Source organism: Pseudopipra pipra, chromosome 1 (genome assembly GCF_036250125.1).
Source record: "Pseudopipra pipra isolate bDixPip1 chromosome 1, bDixPip1.hap1, whole genome shotgun sequence".
Taxonomy (NCBI): Eukaryota; Metazoa; Chordata; class Aves; order Passeriformes; family Pipridae; genus Pseudopipra; species Pseudopipra pipra.
In genome coordinates this window covers 146,085,377-146,097,495 of record NC_087549.1, presented here as the reverse complement: position 1 = coordinate 146,097,495, position 12,119 = coordinate 146,085,377, and the positions used below count along the sequence as shown (strand labels likewise).

General features: G+C 38.7%; 1 protein-coding gene across 2 annotated transcripts in view; it reads right to left on the bottom strand.

Annotated features, from left to right (window-relative positions):
* PTPRN2 (protein tyrosine phosphatase receptor type N2) overlaps positions 1-12,119 on the bottom strand; it is a 641,953-nt gene that overhangs the window by 566,745 nt on the left and 63,089 nt on the right. Inside the window, exon 2 of one of the 2 annotated variants that reach the window (XM_064638038.1) lies at positions 8,461-8,511. The exons of the other annotated variant lie outside the window; for it this stretch is intronic. Within the exon in view, the coding sequence (XP_064494108.1) occupies positions 8,461-8,511 (51 nt within the window). The remainder of the gene's footprint in view (positions 1-8,460; positions 8,512-12,119) is intronic. 2 annotated transcript variants of the gene reach the window in all.

Below are 12,119 nucleotides of genomic sequence, written 5' to 3'. Positions count from 1 at the left end.
TCATGTGAAGATTGCTATTACTTTTGCTCTGCTGAGGTAGATACACTTTCAGGTGGTTCAAGTCATTAGGTTTTGCTATTCATTCCTCCTATATTCTCTGAGAAGTTACTTACCCAGGACCACATTTTCCCCCTGCAAACCATAAATATTTTTTTTCCTATTATGTTTACTGTCTAAAGGCATATTGAGAGTAAAAAAACTATAAGTCCTTGTCAAACACTATGAAGTCAGAAACCAACCAATATTCATTAAATGATTATTGTAATGAAACAGAAGTCAACTGATGTGCAGTTTGGGCAGCAAACAGGGAGAAGGGTTTTAACAGAACATTTGAAGAAAAAAGACAGAAAAATAAGAAAAAAATGTATGTCATCTTCTGCACAAAAAAAACCCTTCTAATTGTAAAGCATCATCCAGAAGGATGTTTTTCAGGAGATATTTAGTAAATCTACAGCTTTGCCTCCCACACACCCAATAAAACACGGAGTGAATAGTCAAAAGTCATTCATTAATGTCCTTGCAAAATTGGTACATTTTGGAAATATATTATTTGGTCCCTGATCCCATATCTTAAGTATATGTACTATTAGACAGGACTACTGATGTTTTCAAAAAGACAAAAGCACCATGATTATTTTAAAAAGCACAGTTTTCCCAGGCAGGGGATGGGTTCAAAGTTTCTGAGTCTGTCCTCGTTTAGACACACCCATCAGTGCCTCCGTTAAACACCAAAGTACCTCAGTAATTAATGTAATTAACCAGCTAACCACTGCAATGCTGCTGAGACACGAGTCACTTACTGATATTTGGGATAACAAAGGCAAACACCACAGTTTCACATCTGACAGAGAGTAGACAAAACCCAAAACAAGTAAGTAGATCCAAAGTTATGCAAAGCTATTTTTGGAATTACACATTTTTAAGGAATCAAATGCTAGAGTAGAAGGAATCCTTTAACACCAGAAAAAAAAGTCATATCTCATTCAAATCTGAAGCTGCCCCATAATTGCAGTATTGCTGTGTAGCTGTCACTGCCAACTCACCAATTTCCTATCTCCTCTCTTTTGACAATTTTTATTACAATTCTTTCTTCATAAAAATTTTTATGCCGTGTTTTTGCTGATGTTTTGATTTGGTCTTTTAAGTAAAAGGGAACAATTTAAAGAAAAAAACTGTCCTTCAAAAGTGATGACCCAAACACCTTAATCATGAAGTAAACCACAAGACTTCTGACTGTCCCCTGACACAAGAAGAGGACAAAGTATGATGCATTTGGAGCAGAGGCACACTGCTGCAGTGTCACTCCAAACCAAGATTCATTTGCTTTCCACCTCATTGCCAGAACATTATCCCTTGGTGTTCTCTTCTTCTCTACAGACCACACTGTCCTTTTCAGGCTCTCGTGTTTCATGATTCATCAGGCACAAACCTTGCTGAGACTCCCTAATGCCTTTATCAAACAGGCTGTATTTTTCCATGGTCTCTCAAAGGGTAATTTTTTTTTTTAGTGTAATAAAATAGTGAAATAGGGAACATCTCTGAACATGTCCAATGAATGCGCCAACAGCTACCATGTACCTTACCTAAAAAGAGTCGGCCACACACTGACAAGTGACATGATAAAGACAATATCTCTAATACCAAAATATATTTTCATGATACATTTGGCATGCTAGCATAACATATATATTCAAAGTTACCCTGAATTTTATATACCATGCCTAGTACAAGTTCAAAAAAGCAGCAGACAAATAGGATTTGGTTAGGTTTTTAATTAACACATCTCGTAACAGTGAAGATTTCATATCAACCAAAATGTTTGGGAGAAATACTGAATCTGAAAAAAAAGGCAAATCCAAAAATTTCAGGACTTCAACCCTACTATCAGATTACTACACTAGATTTTGGATATTCATCCACCTTATCACCATAAATGTATAATTTTGAGGAGAAGGAGATACCAGATAACTGTTTACTCTCCAATGATGTAATCCCATCCCACACACATGACCTTCACTTGCCCAACCTGCAGGTGGGGAGGTGGGATCTTTTAATCAAACTTCTTGAATCAAACACCAAAATCCCCCCCAAATCACTCAAAAACACACTGGTCAAACAAGTTTCCTCACAGTGCTTGCCCAGGTTCTGTGAAAGCCAACGCTGATATTCGGAGCAAGAAAATACACTATCACAAATCACTAAGAGAGAAATTAAAGTTTCCATGTGACAACACAGCAGTGTTCTTGCCTGAGCTCTAAAAACACAGGAGGTCTGTCTACATGAAATACAGCACCCAGTAGATCCAAGACTTATTTCCTAGCACAAGACATGGGAATATAAAGGATTACCTATGGCTGGTGGTAGATTTATAGCTGCCTCACATACCTGGTGCTGAACAGCACACTGTCAGTGAAGTCTAAGCGATGCTTTTCTGCCCTGCAGGAGCTACACCTTGAGATTCTGCACCATGAACAACTCCCCACAATAAAGCTTTTAGTGGCAGCTGGGATGATGGATAACTGTAGTTGCATTACCATGCTAAGCATCTTTTCCTAAGGAGAAGAGTGTAACTTCCCCTTGGTCACTCCTTCAGTTCTAATGCCAGTAGTACTGGGCATTTCTACCCCACTATCACACAGGTAGCTATTTTAACACTATATCAAGACCAACACAAGACACAAATACAGTTTGGAAGACAGATGGGCCTTTTCTTCAGTGAGGAAAGAAAACCCCACCATAATGTTTCAAGTTAAAGAAGATGAAGTCATCACTGCACTGACATTTTTAACTCTATGGTAAAACTTAAAGTGTTAATTTTTAACCTTCGATACCTCAAATAGCTCAAAAATGTTCTGCATTAGTATTAAAAGTGCTCCTCAGTGAACACTGGTGTTTATTTCCACAGAGTTATTTCAAAAGGTGCATTTCTTTAAGAAATGAAAAATATTCCTAATGACTAAGACACCATCCTAACCACAGATTCTCGGGAGTATTTATGTGTTAACTCACTCTTGATTTCAGTTGAAGTGTGTAAAGATGTGGGTTTTCAGACCAATATTATACAATGGCAGATGTTAAAATTTACTCCTTCTTGAGTACCAAGACTCTGACATTCTTCTGACATAATGTTTTAAAATATGCTTTGAATAAGTAAAGTGTCTGACAAAAAAATCCATGATTTCCTTGAGCTGGTATGGAAGAACCTCTAGAAGTAAATCCTTATATTTAAATAATTGGTCAGCTTTTTACTCCAAGCATACATGTATTCCCATTTACTTCAGAATTCAGATTGGGAATCACATCAGATGGTATTAGGATTTAAGTTATTTGTGAAGAGTCCCCATACCCTGGGAAAGCACAGAAAATCTCTCTGCACACAATAAAGCAAGAGCATGTAGAGGGACCACTTAGTGTTAATCCTCAGAAGTCTGAATTTTGTTATAACAAGCACTGATGTTTACTGGAAAGGTTCAGAAAACTTAGGCTCAGATTTATAGTGCGATTTGACAAAAATGTGATGGTTTTTGAAGAGTAGTGCCTTGTAAATGCAGAGCTAGCTGCAGACATCTGTTAGCTAACCAATGCTGAGGTGCATCTCCTCTGCAACCCCATCCTACCAGGCAATGATCTGGAAAACCTCAAAGCGTAACACATTAAGTTCAAGAAACCATTTCAGGGATTCTGACTTCTCTCCCTTATCATCTGTAGCACATGTTTACCATTTATGGCTCATCACCAGCACATACAATCACTTATATTCCAAACGTTCAAGGAGCTTTGTAGCTGAGGAAGAAAGCGCGTTAATATTCTGAACTACCTGGAGACATCCAAACTTGGAAAGGTTCATGACTTTGGGCTGCAATGCTTGGATGCCTTGACACACTGTGCTAACCTAAGTCCCTCCTAACAAGTGCAGCTTGCATACATAAAGCAACAGATTCAGCTGTGCAGTGCTGTTTGCCCAGCCTTCCAGCAGCACAGCATCTTCAAACCCCGCTGCAGACATCAGACCGTGTCTGCCGAGGAGGAGGTTGGTGTTTGTCAGCGAGGCTCGACCTAATGATGCACAATTCGCCAATGCCTGCATTTAATTAACTTTTCTTGGTTGGCCTCACAGAGTTGTTTTCTGCTATCTGATCGTGTCTGTGTGAACCCTGTCGTGATTTCATGAGGGAAGGAGGCCTGCAGCCACAGCTCTCATAAACAAAACCGCCCTGGTTTATAAAGGCTCTGTTGATAGGAACAAAGATATCACGGTATCCAGGAACAGATAAAACACAGCACAAAGCTGCTTTCTGGAGCTAAATATCTGGAGAGTAAACCTAAAGGAAAGAATGCCACTCTTCTAAATGAGCAGTTCAATAAAGGGAGGAAAGAGGCCAATAAGAGAAGATTATTTTCAAATTGATGCTTTTATCTGTATCACATGGTGTCTTTCCCAGTGGCACTGCTAGAATTCAATAACATGATTTCACAAGAAAGGATAAAAACTTGTCTTTGTTTAGCTGCTTTCAGGAGGCAGTTTGTTTAAACCTTCCAACAAGGAAGATACACAAGCTGATGTTTTACATGAGCTGCTTTACTATCACTTAAAATGTAAAACATAATATGACATATTCCCGCTTATCCAGTTATACTACATTTAATATATAAATACAAGGACTGTTCAAGAGTAAGTGAAGGATTTCTGCCTTGGAGATCACCTAAAAATTCTTTCTTGATGTTTTTTTTCTTTCCTTTTTATACAAACACATTCTAGGCATAATTGTCAAGAAAAAAATACAAACACAGGCAAACTCTTTTGCTTAAACTTCTAACCCAGATACCAAATCCTACATGAACATGTGATTGCCATATCCCTCTTTAGCCCCAGCTGTATCACTACACACACCCTCATTGCAAACACTATTTCTTATATTATTATTTTCCTTCTATATATCTCGCTTAATTAAGATGTTATTTGCTTCCTGTGCTACCTGCAACAGCTTCTCAGCATTTATTGGGGAGCAAGCATTTCCAAACTTATAGTGTGTCAGATTTTCTACTAGGGTCTGCAGCTCACAAGCATATTGACCTTTCATATCAAGTTTTTTTAGCTGTAAGCTTTCAAGCTTCAAGCATTTTAGATGGGTGAAAATGTCAGTTCCTCCAACTGTAATATAGAGGTAATGATGTACCAGAAGATAAATAAATGACATCTAAATCATTTTACCTCTCAAAATGCAAAACAAAATATGACATATTCCCACTTATCCAGTTAAACTACATTTAATATATAAATACAAGGACTGGTCAAGAGTAAGTGAAGGATTTCTGTCTTAAAGATCACCTAAAAATCACCAGAACTCTCAAAGTTCTGGCTTTGCAAAGGAAGGGTCCAGGAAAACTAACTCAGGGTTTTTTTCTTTTTGGCTTATCCTTATGCCATTAAAATAAACATAAAACAATATGTTCCTTTTTAACCACTTGATGAGTCAGTGCAGCTCAGAAAACTGATAAAAGGTTTGTGGAAATAAATTAATATTGCATGAATGCTGCTGGAGCTATTAAACAAACATAAGTGAGAACCCATCACTGAAGCCATAAAACACCTTTATATCATGAGGGAAAGGAGCAGAAAAGTCAACAACCATTATTACAGCAGGTACTTTGCCCTGTGAAAATGGCATGTGACCTAAACAGATGCAAGCAATTATTATCTCTGATGCAAACAGTTATGCTGCTTATCTCAGATATTACAACTGGATTACATTGCTTTTAACAATAAAAAAAATTCTTTGAACACCAATTTTTTTACTCATAATGTCCTAGTTAGGGCAGCCAGGACCAGTTCATCACTGTGTGGGTGTAACCCAAACTGCATATTCTACACCCTCTGTGTCATTTCCCAGGAACTGTTAACAACAGGCCATTGGCAGTAGCTGCCCAGAGCACACCTGACCCCTCAGGCTATAGGCTGGGTGTTGGGAAGCCTGTGAGATAGGAGGATGTTCCTGTCCTCACACCAATGACTCAGGTGTGCTGACTCTCCTCCGGGGAGTCATTAACACCTCCACACCCAGCCTGAGGGGTAATGTCTGCTAACGGGCCACCAAGGATTCCACAACTATCTCACAACTCACAATCACCCATTGTGGAACTCCCAGCCCTGGGGGAGGTACTGGGCATTCCCACTCAAACCTAAGTCTTGGGGTCTTGGGACTTCTGGGCCCACTCGTTGGATCCAGAGGAGGAGCAGAACCTCGATTGGATGGCGACCACCACCCTCGACCAGAGTGTGAGCACCACCCTCGACCAGAGTGTGAGCAGCACTGGCACCAACAGGTCCTCCTTTCCTTTTACTTTCGACTCGTGGGGACCACGTGGGGCTCAGCACGGGGGCCAACAAACACCATTCTTTCTGTTCATGCCCAGGGTGCTGGGTTATACATCTGGGGGTTGTGGGTTAAAACCAATTGTTTGTCTGTATAATTGTATTTATTGTATTATTTTTATTAAATTGTAACTCTGATTTATAATCTCTTTTCAGTTGGATTCATTTCTCCTGCCAGTTTACCTTTAAACCAGCACACATGCAAATGAACATTTGTCAAAATCTTTCAGTCACAATCTCCCTTCAGAAGAAACAAGAAGGGAATAACAGTACTTTATTTTTCTAAGCTATGAAACAGCTCAGTTATTGGAATTTTGGTTATGCTTTTCCAAGTCTGATGCATGAAATGTACTTGGAATCTCCAGCTGAGGACATGACAGCAAATACTGTGACTTCTGCCCTCAGTAGGCAAACCCAGTTTTAGTTTTGAAAACACAGTAAGTTCAATTGCCTCTGTTGGAGGCAGAGAACCAGATGAAAATTATCAGCCTTCCTGCAGGAGTCAGGAGCAGATCTGCAGATCAAAGGCACTTCTATGATGCTACTGAAAAGTCACTGCTGTTTCTTTCCCACTTTCACCCTGTACTTCAGAAATATGCACTTGTGTGGCAACAAAGGAGGCAAAGCTTTTCATGACCTTGGAACACAGTGACCTCCAGAGACTTCAATTCCTGAGCTTTCAATCCAGCAAAGCACTCACACTTTAACATATCAGGATTTCTGAAAAACTTCAGAGGTACACTTGAGTCAGCAGCAGTTCAGACAGGAAAAACATGAAGGCCTGCTCAGGAGCAAGTGGCCCTGCTTCCTTTCTGATACATATAAAAAAGCAAATCCTGATGGTATTTTAGTGCTTCCAAGTATGATCTTCCAAAGATCCTGTTCATTTTCTCAAAAATTGCGTATTTTGACTTGCATCAAGGACAGCATTTAAAATCCACTCTAGACAACATTTGCCCAGTTACAGCAATAAAAAAGTGAAATACTATGCAGTTACCTTAAGCATGTTGACTGAATCCATGCAAGTGTTTTTTTTTAAAACAAGATCAGACATTAGGAAATATTATTGATCAACTGGCTTATTCATTACAGATATTTCTTTAAGTTTGTTATGCCAAAATAAGAGTAGGTCTACAGAAAAGGTCCATTCAAATTCAAATACGATGACATAATTTAATTTTGCATGCTAAAGAGTGTCAAATTAAGACTTTAGAAACTGCATCTTCAACTAAGAAAACAGGTAGAGCAAGAAGTAGGAAACAACACTTGTAGGAACAGCAAAGTCTTCAATAGAGAGATCAGTTAAAGTACAGAAATTACTATAACCTGTTGCATAAATTCCCTATTATGCACTGGCTGCCAGATATAACAGTGGCCTATCATAAAACCTGATTAAATATGCTTGCATTGGGGAAGACTACTGTGAGGCACTTGAAAATACTGGTAGTCAGCAAAATGCACCACTGTAGAAATCTGTCACCACCCTTTCTGGTGTCAGTCATGGAAATCCTCAATACAGAATTTTTACAAATTGGCATTTTTCTGATTATTAATAGACCTGTATTACTGTTTCTGGGTTTGATGGAAAACAAAACTACTTCATCATGCCACACACTCACAAAAAAATCTCATATAGAATACTTAATATAAAAAAAAATTTAAACCCCTTAATTGCAGATCTACATATTTTACAACAGTTCAAAGCTCTCCCTCTAACTCTGTCCTTCATCGGGAATTAAATTACTCAGCATCATCCCCTAAGAAGAGGAACAACCTGAAGGTAACAAAACAGTTATTTTCACCCATATTAAAGCAAACTAAACATTAGCATATTTCAGAGTGTTTAATTTAGTTACAGTCTATTTCACAAAAAACAAGATGAGGTTGTTCAAGGTTGAGAGAATATTTATATATTTTTTAAATCTATTAAATTTCCCCTGACTACTGACCAGAAGAGTCATACCTGATATCCTTTTTTTTTCCTTCCTCTCCTTCTCATTCATACATAAATTTGGTTTATTGAATCAGCCACATACCAACTGGAATGGAGGACAGACTAATCAGCAAACAAAATATTGAAGACTTACCATTTACACAGATTTCAAAAGATTTGCAAAGGTCATCTTCAAACAGGCAGCCTAAAAACACAACAGAAAAGTAAAAATTAACACAGGTTTCAAACTATGGATAATTAGTGCAGACTGATTAAATTAGACCTATTAAATGCTCAGCAAGAGTCAGACATTTGGTTGGCCTTGGGAGTCTAAATTGGGCAGTACAGAAAGTCCAGAACAGGTCTGACAAAACAGCACTTACTAACTGGCAATTTCCAGAACAACCTTTAATGTTGCTCTTCCCCTAATTCCCCTACTGAGGGTTCAGTTTTCTCCATTCTTGTCTCTCTCTTTTATTTGAGGAACTTTATGTTCTCTTAATTTTGAATACATCGTTATACCACAGCACAGTAATGCTTCAATACACTACAAAAACAAACTCCAAAAAACCATAAACTTCCTAAGGACATTGCTACTGAGGTGAGACAAGCCTAGAAATCAGGTATAAATTGATCCAATTAGGCTTGAATTTAGGAACTCCAACCACTGACCATGCCTAGGATGCTCAGGAGCATTAACTCCTTGGAGGAAAGCTTAAAAATTAAGCAATCCCTACCAATAGCAGGATACCTCACAGACAGCTGAAAAATCAGTACAGGTCTGTGAAAAAGATTCTAGGATTTTTTCCACTTAAAGTAGGAATTTTTTTCCAAAACAAGCTGCTTTATGGGCCCTGCTGCCCCAGCTCCACACCTCCCCCTACAAACTGTGTCCAGCTTGGCAAGCCCAGCTCGTTCACTTACACACATCTGCACAGGTGAACTATCCTGTTCCCCTGTTGCTTGGGGTCACCTAACCAGGTACTGAGACACTTAGTGATTATCCCTTTTACCCTTAAACAAAATGAGCTCCTGCTGATATTGGTGAGGACAGCACAGAAGTGGGCAAGGTATGTCTCTGCTCTGGTCACTCCACATGGGGCACAGGGACAAGGACTAAGTACAGCAGCAGCATGAAGTATTCTGCTATTCTGAAGGGCACACACTTGGTTGACAAAATCAGCAGTTTCTTTATTTTCTGACAAAGATAAAGAACTAAGACTGGATAAAATCCATGGAATAAAGCTGCATTTTGAACACAGAAACTGCACTAGAGAATATATTTTCACAATTAAGCCTTTTAACTTCTCTGAAAAATATCTGTAATTTAAAAAGTGTTATAGATATAAAACAATCTTCAACTCTCTCACACTTTGCATAAAAAAAAAAAACCAGCCAGGAGCTTCACCACATCCAAACACATGAGCAAATCCTCTCTCCACAGCTGTCCTACCACCATGAGAGCACAGAGTACATCAGAGAGTCAAATGGATTAAGTAAACTGCTCTTATGAAAAGAACTTAAAGGCTCAATACTCTGACTGTGAATTACCTAGCTCCTAATCCTGCTGCAAGAAAATTTGGGGGGGGGATAGAGTGACTTATGTATGCCTGCATAGCCTTTCAGCAGGTAACTGTATTAGCACATCATTAAGCCTGAACTAATAAGCTGTGTCTCAGCAGGACTGATTAGCACAGTGCTAGGTCTGAGCTAGGCAAGCCCAGCTGCAGGAATTCAAGACATATTGGAGCACCAGCAGAGTCCCTCACATTTATATCACACCTGCCTGCAAAGACCACAAACACATAACCTGAAGCAGATTTACAATATTAACACCAATAAAAGAATTCTCTCATCCTTTTACCCATACCCCATAAACTGTGGATATACATTTGGTACCTTTTGAAAGGGAAGTTTCAGACAAGGAAAGCTTCTGCAAGCAGAGTTTGGCAGAATGGAATGTGCCTACACAGTCCACAAACTGTGGTTTCTAACATGGTTTTGAGACATGTATGACTTTGCTCCAGAAAAATCTACTGTACCAACCATTTGGGCTGAAACAGTGTCCAAAAACTCCTGAAGATATCTGATTGCAGCCCTGGTACGGACTGACCCAGCAAAGCAGGATGCCTTCACTCTACATTGACTCCTAAAGAGCATCAGACAAGAATGACAGGCAGTGACCAAAACACCTCATCACAGAGTACAGTACACAGTCTAACTAAAAGCATAGTTAAGATCACTTAAAAAAAAAGGAATGGTTGCAGAAAAATAATAAAAGAACATAAAAGACTTCATGCACTAATATACCCTGGACAAATGAAAGTTATACTTCAGTGCTCCTGTTGTCAGAAATCTCAATTTATCTCTTCTAAAGAAAAGTTTTTATGATTAGGAGAAAATCCCTGGTTAAATCTCTCTTCCTTGTTTTCCCAAGAGATTACGAAGAAGTTAAAGCAGAAGCCTGAAATATGTGTGTCCAGTGCTGCAGAATTTGTCCTGTGATGAAGGGAAGACAGTTTTGTAATTGATTTCTCATCCTGCAGTGCTGTAGATCCAAAAGGTGTCAGATGACAAATTTCAGCCAGGAATATTTCTAGTGGAGTGGTTCATTAGAGCAGTGACTGGTTCACCCGCACTCTGCTAATTTTGAAGAACCTGGGAGCTGGGATTACAGCCACCTGCTGCCTGCAGCCACCTGCCTGAGGTAGGCCATCCCATAATATACTGATAGTCTCAGAACAGAAAAATACAGATGCAGGATTAACAAAATAAGCCTGTTTAGGTACAAAGAAATAAACAGTCAAGCTACCTCTATACAGAACTCTGATTTAGCTTTATTGACTAATATGTTTTCCATGAAAAGCACAACAGAAAACTGATTTTATCATGTTTTAGGTTCTCTTTTAATAACAGTTGTCTATTTGATTTGCAGCAAGGCATCTGATACAATTAGACTTGTAAACCTTTGTTCTCCTTGTCTTGGAGAGAGCAAATTAATAAAGTCAATGGATGGCAAACTGTATCCATGTGCGATTACTCTAAAATAGACAAGGACCTCCAAAACTCCTTGAAAAATATTTTGTTTCAAGTTATTTATTGCTGGAGTTGCTTATTATGCATATTTCACCCAACTAGTCAATATGCTAATTTAGCTACTAATTTATCTCTTGTTTTTATTTGCTGTGACAATGAGAAGCATCATATTTCATTTTAAATATCATCTCCCTACTAATAGTAATGGTGATAATAAGTCACCACTGAAGAGTGAAGTGTTATAGTCTCCAAAATACATTTAATTCAGTTCACTCCTTAGGGGAACAAATCTACACTGCATTTTCTATCAAAATCTCCCTGTCACAGATCATCTCCCAATACACATAAACTGTTGATCCAATACTTTCAAACCCCCTGCCCTCCCCCAAAAAATAAACCAACAGAAACCCCAACAACACACCAAACCCAAATCCCCAATCTCACTTGACACAGCAGCCCTGAAAAGACAAGTTCTCTGTATAATTTTCCAACAGACATTGCTTCGCCAAATGTTGAATTCAAAGAGGTTTCTCACTTGACTTGCATTGAAGATTCACCTCTTCACTAACATTTGCATGATCCCCACATCTGAGTAGTGACAGATCAGGTCAAAATATTGTATATTACAATATATTTACATGGGACATTATTCAATATCCAAAAAAGAGATTCCATAGGGCCTTGAAAAATTTTCAGCCTCCTCTCCCTCTCCCTGGTTCTCAGACAGGCAGCACAACACAATCAGAAAACACTGTTGTGAGTACAGGAGCTAAAAGT